Source organism: Ischnura elegans, chromosome 10 (genome assembly GCF_921293095.1).
Source record: "Ischnura elegans chromosome 10, ioIscEleg1.1, whole genome shotgun sequence".
NCBI lineage: Eukaryota > Metazoa > Arthropoda > Insecta > Odonata > Coenagrionidae > Ischnura > Ischnura elegans.
This window is the reverse complement of record NC_060255.1, coordinates 78,870,520-78,887,353: the sequence shown is the minus strand read 5'-3', so window position 1 is coordinate 78,887,353 and position 16,834 is coordinate 78,870,520. Positions and strand designations below refer to the sequence as shown.

The 16,834-nt window shown below is 36.8% G+C and overlaps 1 protein-coding gene across 2 annotated transcripts in view; it reads right to left on the bottom strand.

The window, feature by feature from the left end:
• The window catches only part of LOC124166538 (putative elongator complex protein 1), a 64,966-nt gene extending 48,132 nt beyond the window's left edge, over window positions 1-16,834 (bottom strand). Inside the window, exons 1-8 of one of the 2 annotated variants that reach the window (XM_046544089.1) lie at window positions 16,460-16,834; window positions 16,085-16,234; window positions 15,847-16,009; window positions 15,328-15,513; window positions 10,347-10,561; window positions 6,266-6,462; window positions 3,216-3,331; window positions 1,280-1,489 (exon numbers count right to left, since the gene is read on the bottom strand). In XM_046544089.1, coding sequence (XP_046400045.1) covers window positions 1,280-1,489; window positions 3,216-3,331; window positions 6,266-6,462; window positions 10,347-10,561; window positions 15,328-15,513; window positions 15,847-16,009; window positions 16,085-16,234; window positions 16,460-16,606 — 1,384 coding nt within the window. In that variant the 5' untranslated portion in view covers window positions 16,607-16,834. Of the gene's footprint in view, window positions 1-1,279; window positions 1,490-3,215; window positions 3,332-6,265; window positions 6,463-10,346; window positions 10,562-15,327; window positions 15,514-15,846; window positions 16,010-16,084; window positions 16,235-16,459 lie in introns of those variants that run through there. The other variant, XM_046544090.1, reaches the window with a different exon arrangement.

Sequence of the window (16,834 nt, the reverse complement as noted above, 5' to 3'; positions counted from 1 at the left end):
ACTTATTTCTTCGGAGGGGCCAAGGTCCGAAGACGAATAAAAATAAAACTAATGAAAATGAAACCGGACTTTATTGAACCCACACGGAAAACACTCGCTGGTTTGAAGTCAACCCACCCTGGAAAGTACGGAACCACTCATACGAGGTGAAGTTTTTTGAAATTTTTTGTCCCATAGAAAAGGCAAATTACCCACTCATTTCTAACAATAAGTAGCATAGCTCTAGATGAGTAAATGAATTCAGATAGCTAGTAGGGAGAAACAACATATCCTGAGAAGATATTGCTTTGTTAGCAACTCTGACAAGTGAGACCTGTAGCATAACTCTTAAATTATAACCTAATGTCCTGTTTTCGAAAAAAATGCTGCATCAACTGCCAAGAAGCTCAGCTACAAGGAGATTCCCTAGATATCACCATCGTTTTATTCTATGTATTTCCTTGCTTAAACTGCTTAAATAATATTAGAAATAAGTCGTGTTTGGAATCATTCTTTTTTTAATTACATGCACATCAGTAATATTTCAATCTAATAAAAGTATAATACTAATGGCTGAATTTCATTTTCAGACACCTTTTGGGCTAATTGGTGATTCATGTAGCAGTTGACCGCCAGAAACTGGGAACTTTGAGGGACATAGGCTGAAAAAACTCAGTGGGCGAGAATCGGAGAGATGCGAAACACATTTCTTTTGTTCTCGTGTAACTTGTTATTTTCTTTCGAAGCTAAGGTCTTCGTAATATGATCCTGAGCGAGCTGGGACCTTTTGTTTGATTTCGCAGAAGAGGAAAGCATCACAGGACGAAGGTGAGAGCTGAATGGAGGGGGATAGTGGATCTTGGGAAATGCACTAATGTCACTATCCCATGACACTCAGCTTCTCCCTAAGGTAGTTCATTAGCTACAAATAACACATTGTAAACACTTAGTCTCATTTTCATCAAACGATGGATGCAGGAAAATTATATGTCATTACCGTGATCTTCAAACGATCAATGCCAGAAAACGATACTTCCGGGAACGATAGATGCGGGAAAAAATTACATTGTCCTTATGGAACTTAATTTGGGACTAGGAACGGCGAACGATGAATGTGGGAAAACGATCAATGCGGGAACGATAGATCGGGGTTCCACTATATATTATTATTATAGCTTATTATCTTTTTATTATTATATCATCCATCGTACAGATTTAGTACAGATATTATAATTATGTTATACATATCAAAATACATAAATAAAATCCCACCATTGACTTCACCAAAACAGGCACTTACCTTCACAGAAGAGAACAAGGGAGTTGTCTTCAAGCAGGACTAGAAAGTCATTTGTGCACAACTTGACACATTCATCAGATTGATTTGATTTCCTCTCATTTGTAAAAGATGGAAATATAGCCTCGTTGATAGGCATTGGCATATGTATGGTGTAAGCACTCATTGGTGGAGGAACTATCACTTTCTTGAAGGGTGTCAGTAAAAGCTTATCTGAAAATAAATTACACAAATGACTAGGGTATGGATTGAAAAACAACTACACCATTTTAGTACATAATTATTACAGTTGAGCAACCCATATCCAGCACCGTTGGGACATGGGTGATGCCAGATTTCGGTTTTTGCGCAAGTAACCAGCATAATTAGTTTTTAGTAATGATTTTTACGAGGAAAATTGACCAGTCACCACAAAATTAGATGAAATTTAAATAAACTATGCTTAATTAACAAATAATAATAAATAAATTATTTTTTCTAAATTTACAAATAGTCAATGAGCGTTAGGTAATATAACTAGACAGGCTGGTGCAAAGAACACACATTACAGGTCAAAATGTATACATATATGTATGTATCGCAGAATATCATTTACCTCAAATGTTATCAGTCAAAAGATAAAGTAAATAAAACATTTTAATTGGTATAAATCCCTCGCAATCAATGTACGCCTCGTTTAATATAGTTCGATGCACTGTTTGCTATCCACGTCGTCAGCTCCATCAACTCTCACCACCAGGTGCTACAATGCAGGTGCTTCAATCACTGCAAATGTCCATCTACACCCGAAACCTGAGAAGCTTTCAACCATCCATCATTATATCACGAGCGACTGATGAGGGAAGATACTTGCTGGTATACAAAGGGTTTCTTGGAACGGAACGCGACAAAGCAAACAGACCCTCCCCATTTCAACTGCTCTACCTTCTACTGCCCATCTCCATAGGATGACATTTGTCTCCACAGCCAGGAATCGATGCAATATGTTATGCATGGCGGTGTCTTCAATATTTTTACATGGATATGTTTTGAACACAACTCTTCTCTCATAATAATACTAAGATTATTTTCTATGATAAGTAAAGAGTATTTATTTTAAAATGCCATCTGTTACTCATGCCAATTTCCTGTCTGCTCCGTGACATACCAAACCCTCAGCCCGAGTAGCCACCATGTCATATTGCCGACAAATACAACAGGAAGAATTTTTGATTTTGAGTAGGAAACCGTTTTAGTAGGTGAAGAGAAATACAATTATTTAATTATCAAAAAGTAGTTTTGCATGAAGCACACATTGGAAATATTGCCGAATTATGATTGTTCCAACTTTAGGAAATTACGATAAAATAAATTACTTGGTTCTATTCTTAGTTCTAATCAGGTCAATGACAGCATAAGATGCTGAAACCCGGATCGTGCTATTTAAAATAATGTGTGGAATAGAACCAAGTAATTTATTTTACGATGAAGCAGTTCCACAAAGTAACGCTTGAGACCGTGTCTTATATTTAAGAAATTATGGATTCGGGATGCTCAACTGTGTAAAAATTGCTTGCATGTGCTACACAGAATTCGTTTTTTTGCCAATGAATTAATTTAGCTATTAAGGGACATGTATGGGAAGAGTATGCCCACCTTCAATGCACTAAACGGAAAGGCATAAAATACATGTTGTAAATAAACGATCCTGCAAATATCTTTTAAAGCAAAATTAATGGTATCATAATGATGAATTCAGTGGACAGAGATGTCACTTCAGTGAACACGATGAAATAATTACGAATAAAAAAGCTGCAAAATAGTCCAACAAGCATTAAAGAGCACAGCTTGGGATTGGACGGAAGCCTAATTCTCATATCTTAGACCATCAAAACAAATAACCTGACTATCATAATTTTCATGTTTATATGTCAACAAATTGAATGAATAAAATTAATACCTCCATCAATTACAGCAACATATGAAGAATCATCATCTGCTTTCCCTTTACTGTGGTTCACAGTCCAACAGTAATCCTGACTAGCATACATACTTCCTCCAGACATAAAATGCAACCTGCAAAAAAATAAATTTCCGTCAGAAAAGCTATTCCATCTATGTTAACCTAATACAGTAAAACCCCGTATTTGCGTTATCGGAATTTACGTTTTCCCGCAAATTGCAAGTTTTTTTCTGGGTCCCGTCATATTTCCTATCTCTCCAATGTAAATAGAACCCTGTATTTACGCCGTGTTTTTTTCGTTTTCCCGCCATGTGCATCACGACGTGCCGACTAAAAAAAATTTTTTGCGTAGTAAAACAATTAATCGCGCATATCAGCCCTTAAAACTGTCTTTTGGCTTCTTTTCGCGCATTTTTATTTAAAAATCTAAGAGAGAAAGACATAATGAGAACTATTTTCGGGAAGAATTTGAATGTGGCGGGACAGAACGCCACTAACGTCGGAAAGTTGAACTACGTCATCTCGTTTTCTGTCAGTGGCGAAAAGATTCACGATATGAAAGTAGGTGTTTGAGCAATCGAGCTATGTATTAATTATAATGCAAGAACTCCTGAAGGAATGTTGACAATAATCATGTAGTCGATAATTTGATACGAGAGTTTGAAAGGAAACCAGACGTGATAAATGCCGGAACTATATAACTTGACCGACAACTGGGATCATTTGCGCTGACTTCATTCAACAGTTGCGTAGCAATTATGAGTTAATTAAATACTTTTAAAAAACTTATTTAAACTTGAATTTTCCCATTCAAATAGCAGTGTATCGCAAACTATTGTAACTTTAAAAATTTATGAAATCCCATGACAGTTTACTCTACGCACTTGATCGCCGAGGAGTAGGTCAGATACTCGTGTGTTGCCGAGTTACCCTCAATTCATACGGGAAATAGAATTGATCCGGCTTGAAAATGGAAATTCGAGGTGAAAAACGGACATTTTTAATTGACGAGAAAATGAAAATTATCGAGATAGTAGATTCCCACACCGGAACCCGCATCGATTCAAACGCTGGCGACTCGAATGTTGGGACTGGCAATCCGTTCGGATTCCCAGTCTCAACATTCAATACCGTGGTGAAAAATCGCGATGCCATTGTAAAATATGCAAACCAGTGCGGACATTTATCAAAAAAGAGAATATATGTGAAGAATTCCAGGTAAGAATAAATAGAACGAATTCTAAAAGAGTAGTTTTTAGGTGCAAGATCATTAAATGTCCCAGCAAATGGTGTCATCTAAAGGCCTGTTTACATAGTACATTAACCTGTACAAGTTAATGTCTAAATTATGAACACGAAAATGCACCGTTTATTCACCCAACTTGTGCGTATATGCACGAACAGAAAATAGAACCTGTTCAAATTTGGTTCATGCATTCATAGTCGGATTTAGGGGCAGGGGACGTGCCCCCCCAGATGCTTAAAAAAAGAGACAAAATTTGAATACGGTTATCATAGGAGGATCTATGGGGGGGGGGGGGTACGTGACCTCCCAGATACTTAAAAATATGCAAGATTTTTAATACGGTCCGGTTATCATTGCGTTCGTTTTGTATAACGTGGTATCATTGTGCCCCCCCCACTCCAGAACAAAATCCTGGATACGGCATTGCTTGTGCCCCCCGGAAAGAAATCCTGGATCCGCCCCTGATGGTCATCATTATGTTTGCTTTGTTTTGTGTATTACTCAAGGAGGCTCAATCATTTAATTCAATAAGAATAACTTTGATATAAAAATAAAGAGAATTTTGTAAAGTCATTGTTATATCTTGTTTTTAATCCCAATTAAGACAAGATCTTTTGCCTGTCAGGCCCTCTGTGCCCCCCCCCCAGAAAAAAATCCTGCCCCCGCCTACATTCGTACATGTCCCGTTCCGGTCCACAAAAATCATTCATGCAAGCAGAAATTAACTCGTACGTGTTAATGTATCCTGTAAACAGGCCCAAAGGCCCTTGAGAAAAAGTATTTCCCCACAAGATTGGGAATCGAAGATTCCACGGCATCTATAATGGATGGTTGGACAGATTCAAAAATAGGTACAGTCTTGTATATAAGATGGTGAGTGGTGAAAGCAAAGATGTTAACATAGAGACAGCAACTCAGTGGAAAGAATCTAAATATATTAGAGTTCTGGAAGGTTACAGCCCAAAAAATGTTTTCAGTGCAGACAAAACAGGATTATTTTTTAATTTTTGCTGCCAGCAAAAACACTGTGCTTCAGAGGGAAACAGTGTTATGGAATAATGCTTAGTGAACAATTAAAAAATTAACATTTCCAAAGCCAGTATATGAATAAAAGTGAAAATTCTCTATTTCCCACGATTTGCATTTTCCCGCAATTTACACTTTTTTTCTTGGGTCCCTAGAAAAGTGTAAATAAGGGGTTTTACTGTATATGTTTTATTTTAACCTTAGATATGTAATAGAAGGAGAGATAGTCTGTCCCAGAAGCAAAATCAAATTGCAAAGAGCCAATGGATAAAGGAGAACCACACTTTTATGACCACTCTCACAATTTAAATATTTGCCTTACGGTCTCAATAATTTATTCATTTTCAAAGTGCAATTGCTTACCTTTCGCTACCAAGAGAGTAATTTAAAACATCTGTTAATTAAGACAGGCCCTTAAAAGGAACATGTCAGAGAGAGTACTCGTAAAGAATGAGCTACAGCTAGAAAATTGCCAAAAAAGTTATGATATAATTAGCCAATGTTTTAGTCTTCAATTTACCAATTGTTATACACCAACACCGAGTCCATTACATCATGCAATTTATAAAATAACATTCACAAAATATTGCCTCCATGGCTTAATTCGAACATAAACTAATGATCATTTGGCCATTTGAATAGTATTCCAGACTTGAGCAGAAACTCACGAATTATGCCCAGATTTTCCAGTAATTAATAGTGGGTTGCCATTTCGAAATCTTGCCTTATTAAGATACAAAAGGTCTCCAATACATAGGCAAGGATCAAGTCTCACCTGTATGAGTTCAGAGTGTCCCACGAGAACATGGATATTTGGCCATAGGTTGCATAGCTAATCACTTTCTTCATGTACCAATGATAGTTATTTACACTCCACAACTGGATATACCCAGACAGGCTTTCTGATCCCTTCATGCTCTCACAATGGACAGCAAGTACAGTTGAATCTGCATTCCAGGACAGATCTTTGACCTGTAATATCAAGTAATACAAACACAATACAGAAAAAAATGGAATTAATTACAAATGTAAGCCACAGTAAATCAATAAGAATATTCAGGTTTAGCAGGTGAGAAAAAATGGCCAAGGCACAAATTTCAACAAAAAATGTGACGAATGACACTTCCACGAATAACAGGTGTCCACCGAGTAGAAATTAAAAATTCCCTGGGCCATTAAATCCTAACTTAACCGGTTGATTGCCCCCTGGGTCCTCGATTTCAACCAAATTTGGCAAATCATTTTCATTTTATTAGAAATCGAAAAACTCTCAGTAATTTTGAAATGCAAGAAATTTCAATACTTTGAACCTGCAATTTCATGAAATCTCCTTTCCATTACATACCATATCTCCACAAATAAGGAAGAGATAAAAAAGCATGCAATGTCTCATTAAAAGGTTATGAATTGAAAATGATTATCAATAGATTGTTTATAAAATTTAAAACAATATTATACAGTTAACAACAAATTCAAACTTTAAAAGCAATTTTTAACTATGTAATTACCCCTTAGATTTTCTTTTTTTGTATGCACAGCTCGCCTTTAAAAGTTTAAAAAATTGGTAGGGGTAGTAGTGATGTGCGAGTACTCAAAACTTCCAGTCGAGTCGTTGGTACTCGACTCGAGGCTTTTGAGTAGTGTTACGAATGTCAAGTCGAGTCGAGTAGTATTGGTTACAGAGCTGTCAAGGCCAGATTAGATATCCGCCAACAGGAGGCGCTATCATGAAACCCATGTAATAATATCGTTTTAAAGTCAATAAGTTGTTCTAATGCCTTGACCCTGAAGTTTCTGCTTGCTGAATATGTAGCAGTCAGTACGAAAAATCCACAGAGGAAAAATCATTCGCCTTGGCCGGAAATTGAGGGATCCGGGTTCATATCCCGGTCAAGGCAAATGATTTTTCCTCCGTGGATTTTTCACACAATTTGTGCATTGCGGGTCACTCCATAAAAGTTATCACCGTGGCTAGTCCCGGAATAATTAAATAGCAGTCAGTAGTCGACGTCGGCACCAAAAACCCGTCAGCCTCAGCGGCCAACCGTCTTCTGATCCGGCGGCATATTGGGAATAATCGGAGTGAACCTCTGCATCACCCATACTTTACTGCGCGATACTTTAATACTCTACCCTACTTTCTTAACTCAAACACTGGGAGGATACCTAAAATTGTTTAAATTTCTAGGAATAAACATGTAACTTTGCGGCTTTAGCGGACAATGCCGATTTTTCCCTGTTTGACGTCACAAATAGTGCCATCTTGAATCTTGCCTTTTTGAATATTACTTACGTCCAATGTTAATTTTTGTTTGTTTTGGTTGATTAAACAAAGTGAGAATTAAGAAAAAAATTTGGTTCTATATTTAAAGCTAAGTTTTACAATTCATTTGCATCGCCCAATTCATTTCCATGAAGATTCAAGATCCTTAAAAATCGTTGACATAATTTTTAATAAAAATTCCTAGAGTTCTCAAATATAGAAATTTTATCAAGAAAGTACTTGTCCAGCCACACGGGTAGCAAAAGACAATTTTCAAATTTCTGCATGCAGTAATACTGTAACATGGAGATGTCAAAACCTGTTACCTAATCATGCAGAACAATTGACTTTTCTGCATGAGAATTTGAAAGGATCAAATATTAAATCGTTCATTTACGTATATAATCTTTATTATAATGGTGCAAATGCTTTTATTCAGGGCACTTTCTAGCAGTTTGGATACACTTATAAATTAAAGTGAAAACATCTTACTAGAGGTTATTTCATTCGAATTTTACTCATGGAACTGAACATTTATTTTCATTAATCTCCTAATTCTGACAAAATTACCATCAACATTCCATTATCCTTTCCTTTTTACATCTGGCTAAGAATTCAGAATAGAAAATTTGCAAGGGGATTGGAAATATGGGAGTTAATTGGTGTACACATTGTCACATTGCCAGATCCTGAAATGGCCGAACTCCACTCGACACACGCGGGTAGTTTTCAACTCAACTTGCGATCAAAAAGCACTCCTCACATATCCCTTAGGGGTAGTATTTCATTTACGAAAGAAAAACATTTTTGACCTCCCACCGCAGCAGAGTCCAGTTTTTTTGCTTTAGACACCAAATATTTTCTTGAGTCATTTTTTAACATTATTTATATTTTCACCAAAAATATGTCATTCCACCTAGAATCATATTTTTATTAATTGTGGTATTCCTGGCAATAAAACACAAAAATTGCAGAATAATATAAGGTTTTGATTAAATTAAATTCTTAAAAAGTATCACATTTTCAATGGACAAGCTAATGTGGGAGAGAAATTAATACAGCAATGACCTAGACCTTTGTGGCCACTCAAACCTCAGGAGGTTTTTGGCCTCACCAACAACATGTCGCCATCTATATCTATCCGCCATCCATTCTGCATCTGCTCTCATCTTCCCTAAGTCCCTTTTCACTTGGTCCTGCCATCTTAGTCGGGGTCGCCCAAGCGGACGTTTTCCTCGGGGTTGATTTTCAGATACCATTCTTAGCATGGACTCATCTTTTCTCCTCTTTACATGACCGGCCCATCTTAATCTCCTGCTTTTTATTTGCGCTATTATATCCGGATCTGTTTATAATTCTCTGAGCTCTTTGTTGGTTCTGATCCTCCATACTTCATCTTCATTAATAGGACCATATATTGTTCTGAGGATCTTATTTTCAAAAACTATCAATTTCCTCTCCTGGTTTTTTGTTAAAGTCCAGGTTTCGGATCCGTAGAGTATTACTGGTTGTATTATTGTCTTGTACAGTTTTGATTTAGTTTTTCTTGACAGAAGTTTACATTTTAGCAATGATTTAAGAGCCCAATAACAGTTGTTCCCGAGAAGTAACCTTGCATTTATCTCTACCTCCTCTTTATTTTCCTGTTCTATGGTTACTCCTAAGTATTTAAAATTTGTTGTCTTTTCAAAGGTGTAATTTTGGACTTTTAAAGCCTCTGCTTCTATATTTTCTGCGTGTCGACCAACAATTAAGTATTTTGTTTTTTCTTCGCTAATTTCCAATCCTACTTTTTTGGTTTCTTTTATCAGAGACTCTGCAAGAGTTTTTAACCCATTTGCATCCTCCGCCAATAAGGTCACGTCATCTGCAAAAGCTAGCAGATTTATCTTTTTGCCGACTTCAATCCCCGGTTGTTGCTCCTTTACGGCTTTAAGTGCATTTTCTAATGACAGGTTAAAAAGCAATGGTGAGAGTGCATCTCCTTGTCTTACCCCTGTGACTACATCAAAACCTTCTGAAAATTCATTATTTATCTGTACTTTGCAACTTGAGTTTTCTGTACATATCTGAGCCAGTTTGACTAGTTTGTTTGGGATTCCCATTTTCCTGAGATATTTCCACATTTGGTTTCTGTTGATACTGTCGTACGCCTTCTTAAAATCAATAAAGAGGAGGTGCGCATCTCTATTGAACTCCCAATACTTTGATAAGATTTGTTTAATGATAAAAATTTGATCAATCGTAGACATTTGTTTTCTAAAACCTGTCTGGTGCTCTCCTATAATTTCTTCCGAGTATTCCTGTATTCTGTTATACAGTATTTTGGACAGTACTTTGTAAGCCGTGTTTATTAAAGATATTCCCCGATAATTGCTGCATACTAACCTGTCTCCTTTTTTATGCAGCGGCAGCAATACAGCAATGACTAAAATGAAAATCAGTTATCCTATCTTTCTTCACAGAGTTAACTGTGAAACAGTTTGGCCACGTTGAAATACAAATGAATACATTATAATAGAATGCCCGATAGTGCAGACTTAAAAAGATATAAAGTATATAACTTTGTAAAACGCACAACAAAGATTCTTACCAGGACTTCATTAGCACCAAATGGAAGGTTAAACTCGCCATGACGCAAGCCATTCTTCTCAAAAAATACAACCATATACTTATTTGGCAATCTCTGCACTGATGCAATCAGAGACCCTGATGGCTTCCAACTCACTGGAGGTTCTAAACCATTAACATCCTCACTAGTGCACTGCAGAATCCCTTCACGATTAAATATCCTCAACTGCCTGCACCCTGAAACAAATGAATATATGTTATGTTTCTGATGAAGTATGCCTCAATGCAGGGAAAAAAATTTATTCCTACCTCGTTCATAAAATAAATGCTAAGAAATTCCTATTTTTACTTGAAAATATTCAAGTTCCTTGATAAACAGGAACTAACATTTGAACTTCAGGAAATCAACAAGTTCTCAGGCATGCATCAGTCAAAAAGATGGCCCTCAATGTGATCACTCATTAACGCTCATAAATTAGCCATACAGTAAGTCCTCTTCTTATGGCCATATTATTAATTTTTTTTTAAATTATATGTTATGATTGAGGAAGTACTCAGATTAATGACATTCACCCATATTCTTCTATTGATAAAATCAAAAGGATGCATTCAGTACACATGGCTCTGAAGGCATTCCTCAGCACGACTTCAAATACGGGAGCTTAAAGAGACATGAAATTTTGGCAAGGTATGTTTTTTTTGTGACAATTCCTAAATGAAAAGTTTTTACAAGCTTAGTTATTACAAACCTCAAGTTTTTCCAAACTACGAGAGTCTACTGGATAACTAAATACAGTGAAAGCTCACTTTAGCAAGTTCCTAAAGCAATTTGCATTATCACAAGAGACTGTGCACAGTCAAAAGGCCTATGATTAACATGTAAAAAATATGGATATAGGGAGACCCATAGCATGGTATGGGCTCGGTAGCATGGGGCATATCTCTTCAAAGAAATAACTAGTTTACTTGAAAATAAACCAGGGTCACCAATGTTATAATTGGTAGAGGAAATAACTCTAAAACAGGTGCACAATGTTTTACAAGCCACAAAACGTGCAAGTATTACAAATACAATAAATACAACCGCACCACTTCAATCGCTAACTACATGATTAACCTGCTTGAAGGTCTTCACGAAAGATCCAAAACATTAAGGCAAACATAGCTTCACTCACTCCGTGCATCGCACTGACTGTAAAAAATTGATCCACGGCAACATCAAGAGCTTGCTGAGGCTACACACCAGACTGATTGCTACACATCAGGTGGGCAGAAATCTAATGAGAAACTATTATCAGCAGCTGGTATATTCTCCACAATGAACATTTATTCCACACTCCTTACCCCTCCTTACAAAAAAACCAACACAACACCAAATTAACAGCCCTATTAGCTACCTCATCAGTCTTTCTAACTGATAACTAACACTACTACCTCAAGAACATGCCACCTATCGATCAAAGCAGTCTTCAAACCCAACCTAGCTCTATTCTGCCCGTTCAACCTGCAGTCTTAAATATACCAGGCCACCAGGCAAAATGTTACCCCTGAGTTAAGGCACAACTGTGTTGAAAACTTGGTTAGTTTGAAATAAAGGATGCCCTGGTGAAAATGAACTGTTCGCTTAACTGTTCGTAAGCTGTGCACGTACTGTGCAAACGGTTCACAAATTTTCTGGGCCGTTCATGAAGTGTTTGGGAATTGTTCGCACACTCTAACCTGGTACCCACGAACGGCCCATGAACGGAAAGCCTTCTGCACGGCTCCTGCACAGTTGGACATGAACGCTTCCTGAACGCTTCATGAACACATATTTTAGTTCTGCACATCTCCTCCACAATTACTAAATGAAATAATTTATCCATGATTCACTATTTACATAATTGATCATAAGGAAAACAACCATCATTGTGTTCATAATTTGCTATGCAAAATTAGGATCAGATATTGACTTAAAACTTGAAAAATTTCCTGGGCCGTTCATGAGGTGTTTGGGAATTGTTCGCATGCTCTAACCTTGTGCCCACAAACAGCTCATGAATGGAACGCCTTGTGCACGGCTCCTGCACAGTTGGACATGAACGCTTCCTGAACAGATATTTTAGTTCTGTACATCTCCTCCACAGTTACTAAATGAAATAATTTAGCCATGATTCACTAATTTACATAATTGATGATCATCAACATATCACCACGAATTAAGGAAAACAACCATCATTGTGTTCATAATTTTCTAAGCAAAATTAGGATCAGATATTGACTTAGAACTTGACAAATTTCCTAGGCCGTTTATGAAGTGTTTGGGAATTGTTCACACGCTCTAACCTGGTACCTACAAACGGCCCATGAATGGAACGTCTTGTGCACGGCTTCAGCACAGTTGGCCAAGAACGCTTCCTGAACAGATTATTAAATTCAATAGCCCAACCCATTTCTTCCACAGTTACTAAATGTAAAATTTAATTAATGCTATTCATGATTCACTATTTTGCATAAATGATAAGCATGAATTAAAAGAAACATGAATGAGTGCATTATAAGGGAAGACATTTAAAATTAGAGCTAATATGTTCAAAAATTCAAAAGTGCTAACTGTGAGTGAATGTTTAAGCTGAGTTATTGGTGAAATACGCAAGAATTGCCAAATTGGTATAATGAGGGTTATATATATTTACATTGACAGTTTTAATAAAAGTGTAAATATATAAGTACAAATGTTTTGAGGTTGCTATGCATTTACAACAATAATGTGAGCAAAGTAAATAAAGTGGTGAATGTGTGACTTTCAAATACAATCCTGAGCTTGTGCAATAACTAAAAGTACTGCAAATAACCCCAGAAGATTGAAAATCTTAATTCCCAAATACTTGAGAGCTCTTCCTGAACAGCAACATGTATGCAACACTTCAGTTCAGCCTAGCTACAGTTTGTAAGCATATCTACCACAGCTTCCTGATCAAGCACTGGTATTATTAAATGGATTTCTTTTTCTTGACCTCAATTATTTAATGATGATTAATGTCTTGGTGTATAGGTCTGAGAATGATATACAATTGTTATGAATGATAAAGGTTGCATACCTGGTGAAAATAAATTGTTCAAGAACCATTCCAAAAGTGTGACACGAAATGTTCAGAAACTGTAGCAGAAGTGTTCTTGAACTGTTGGGGAACCGCTCTTGGAGTGAATTTTGGCCCATTGAAGCGTTGCAAACTGTTCAAATGAGCTATTCATGGGGTATTTTCCTGCTGCTCATGAGGTGTTTTCAGATGTTCATGACGCATTCTTTTAACTTTACAGGAAGTGTTTAGAATTATACCAATGATGATTAATGTCTTGGATTGTAGGTCACAAAAAAATATAGAAAGAATTCAATTGTACACAAATGTAAAAGAAGAGACAAGAATTTTGGCATATTATGTATGTAAAATTGAATTCTATTTACATATATTCTTTTATTGTAACAAAACATTGTAATAACCTTTCATTCCTTTATGCATAGGCTGATTTAGAGGGGAGGGGCACGTGCCCTCCCCCCCCCTAGACGCTTGAAAAATAGACAAGATTTTTAGTATTCTTTTTGTTTAAATGGGAGTCTCAATCATTTCTGTAATTTTATATTAATAAGTATCTTCTTAAGATAAAGAAAACATATTGTACAGTAATTTTTCTATGCATATTGTTACCCTCTAAATCTCAAATATGAGAAGACTGTTCGCCTGTCACACCCATTTGCCCCTCCCAGAAAAATATCCTGGATTCGCCCTTGCCTATTCATGTATCAATTTAATGTAACCATTATCATTCATAGCCCAGAATAAGGTATAAGGAATATATCGAAATGTTAGCAAACAATTTTGCATATTATTCTCACAATTGTTATTTACACAATTATTATTGTCAGACCTACACTTCGAGATGTTAATCATCATTGGTATTATGGTAAATGCTTCCTGTACAGTTAAAAGAATGCTTCACGAACATCTGAAAACACCTCATGAACAGCTGGGAAACGCCTGCTGAACAGCTTATTGGAACGGTACGTCACGGTTCAATGGGCCAAAATACAGTCCGTGAGCGGTTCAATAATAGTTCATGAACACTTAGGGAACAGGTTCTGAACACTTTGTGTAATGCTTCCTGCACAGTTACTGAACACTCCATGAACAGCTGAACACCTCATGAACAGCTGGGAAACGCCTGCTAAACAGCTTATTGGAACGGTTCGTCACGGTTCAATGGGCCAAAATACAGTCCGTGAACGGTTCCATAATAGTTCATGAACACTTAGGGAACAGATTCTGAACACTTCGTGCAACGCTTCCTGCACGGTTACAGAACACTCCATGAACAGCTGAACACCTCATGAACAGCTGGGAAACGCCTGCTGAACAACTTATTGGAACGGTTCGTCACGGTTCAATGGGCCAAAATACAGTCCGTGAACAGTTCTCGGACAGTTCATGAACACTTAGTGAACAGGTTCCGAACACTTCGTTTAATGCTTCTTGAACGGTTCGTGAACAGTTCATTTTCACCAGGGTGGCTTCAACAAAGAAATATTTATCATTAATACTGACTTCCATAAAAATTTTCAGGGAAAAGTAATGCACAAAATTCAACAAATGACTGTAGCAAATTCTGTTTTAAGAAACATATTTTTCGTTTACTATCCACACTACTCAAGCACTCTCTTACATATATGTGGATGTTTTAAGATTAATTTTTTTGGTAAATTTAGCGTCCTTATGAAACGGTTGGTTAACTTCTGCCAAATATAAATCTTTTTATGCAAATCAGAATGAAAATTTGTCAAGTTGTTGTACAACACCCATGAATATCATCAAAAGTGGATATAATACTATGGCATTCTTATTATCCTAAATTCAATCTATTACTTCCAAAATACAGGACACTTTACTCTATTACGTCTTCACTTTTAGAATAGACAGTTTATAAACAGCAATGGGTCTTCCTACTCCAATACAATAGGTGAGACTTACTTGACTGAGGGTTAATCATGGAGACAACAAGCAACTCTCCATCGCCTCTCCATGAGATCCGGGGAGCACCATCATCCCAATCAAAAGCTGGCTGACATGTATTTGGCTCCACTTTGGCAGCTGCCTTACCTTCTGATCCATGGAATTGAGTTTCTTTCTTCCCCCACCCAACATTTATAAACTGTACTAAAAGAACAAGTACAAAATTAATTGTATTAGTAAAGTTAGGAAACAGGATAGAACTAGTGAAGTATGATATTCAGGAAAAGAGTTCAAAAATCTAGCATGGGTAGGAGGGTCTGTCATGATGACCATCACATACAATCATAACCTACTTCAAAATTAGTGGGACAGAAATAAGACTCCCTATTAAGGCGACAATAAGTACCGTGGCTCATATAGAGGTACTAGTCTTCCTAATTCAGATACCATCGTGCATAATTCAAACGGAAATTAACTACAATAGCGCAATTCATAGAACTCCAAGACTACCACCGTACGCAAATTAATAATACACACCTTCTCCTTTACTTAGCTGGTGAAGAGGTACTTCATTAATGGGGTCAAAATTGCAAGTCATAATTATCAAATTATCCTCTCCAGTGACGATCGCGATGACTTCCTCATCAGGACTCCATTCAGTGGTTTTTACACCAGTAGACACAACTCCAGCACATTGCAGCTGAAATACATTAAATATTCTATTATAAGAATAGTTAAAGTATAATATGAAAAGCGAGATACTATTTGCACTTACATCTCTATCGATTGTTGAGTAGATCAGAATATCTCCATTTGTGAAAATGAAGCACACGGCCATTGAGGATTCCAAGTAACTCACAGAGACTATTTCAGGAATCCTCTCCTTACTTTCAAAGTATTCCACAAGGTTAACTGCCATAGCTTCCTAAAATAAAAACGCCACATTATACACTACTATTACAATCAATACTGTTGAGCAAATTTGTTGGGTAAGAAAACAAGTCTTGCTAGAAACAAAAGCTCATTAAACTCTCACTTTCCGTGCAATAAGCATGCGAATTGCAAGGCGACATGCTTTTCAAGTACAGAGGAATGATAAGTAAATGAGCGAGTTGTTCTCTGAAATGTACTACATGCACCGACCACTGACCTCTCCGGAATTAAGAGACAGCCGAGATAGCAACCCATCTTCATAGAAATATAATAGGCCATTTTTTGAATCCACAGAAAATTTCTCTATCTTCCTATCCGATGCTAACGAGTAATCAATAGCATTTGCTACGGATAAATTCTTCATTTCTGGACTGATATAAAACACAAGCAGTGCTGAATAATGTTGCACCACTGAAAGAATGGCAGATCAGAGGAATAGTTCACCGAATAGCACCACGTAACAACTAATTAATACAGTTGTTTGCCTAAAATTGAGAAATCTACGGTGATTTTCAACCAAACAGCGCAAAACACAAATAAAACAAGTCACATGGATGAAGCAACCGCCATTCGGCCATGCTGTCTTTGACCC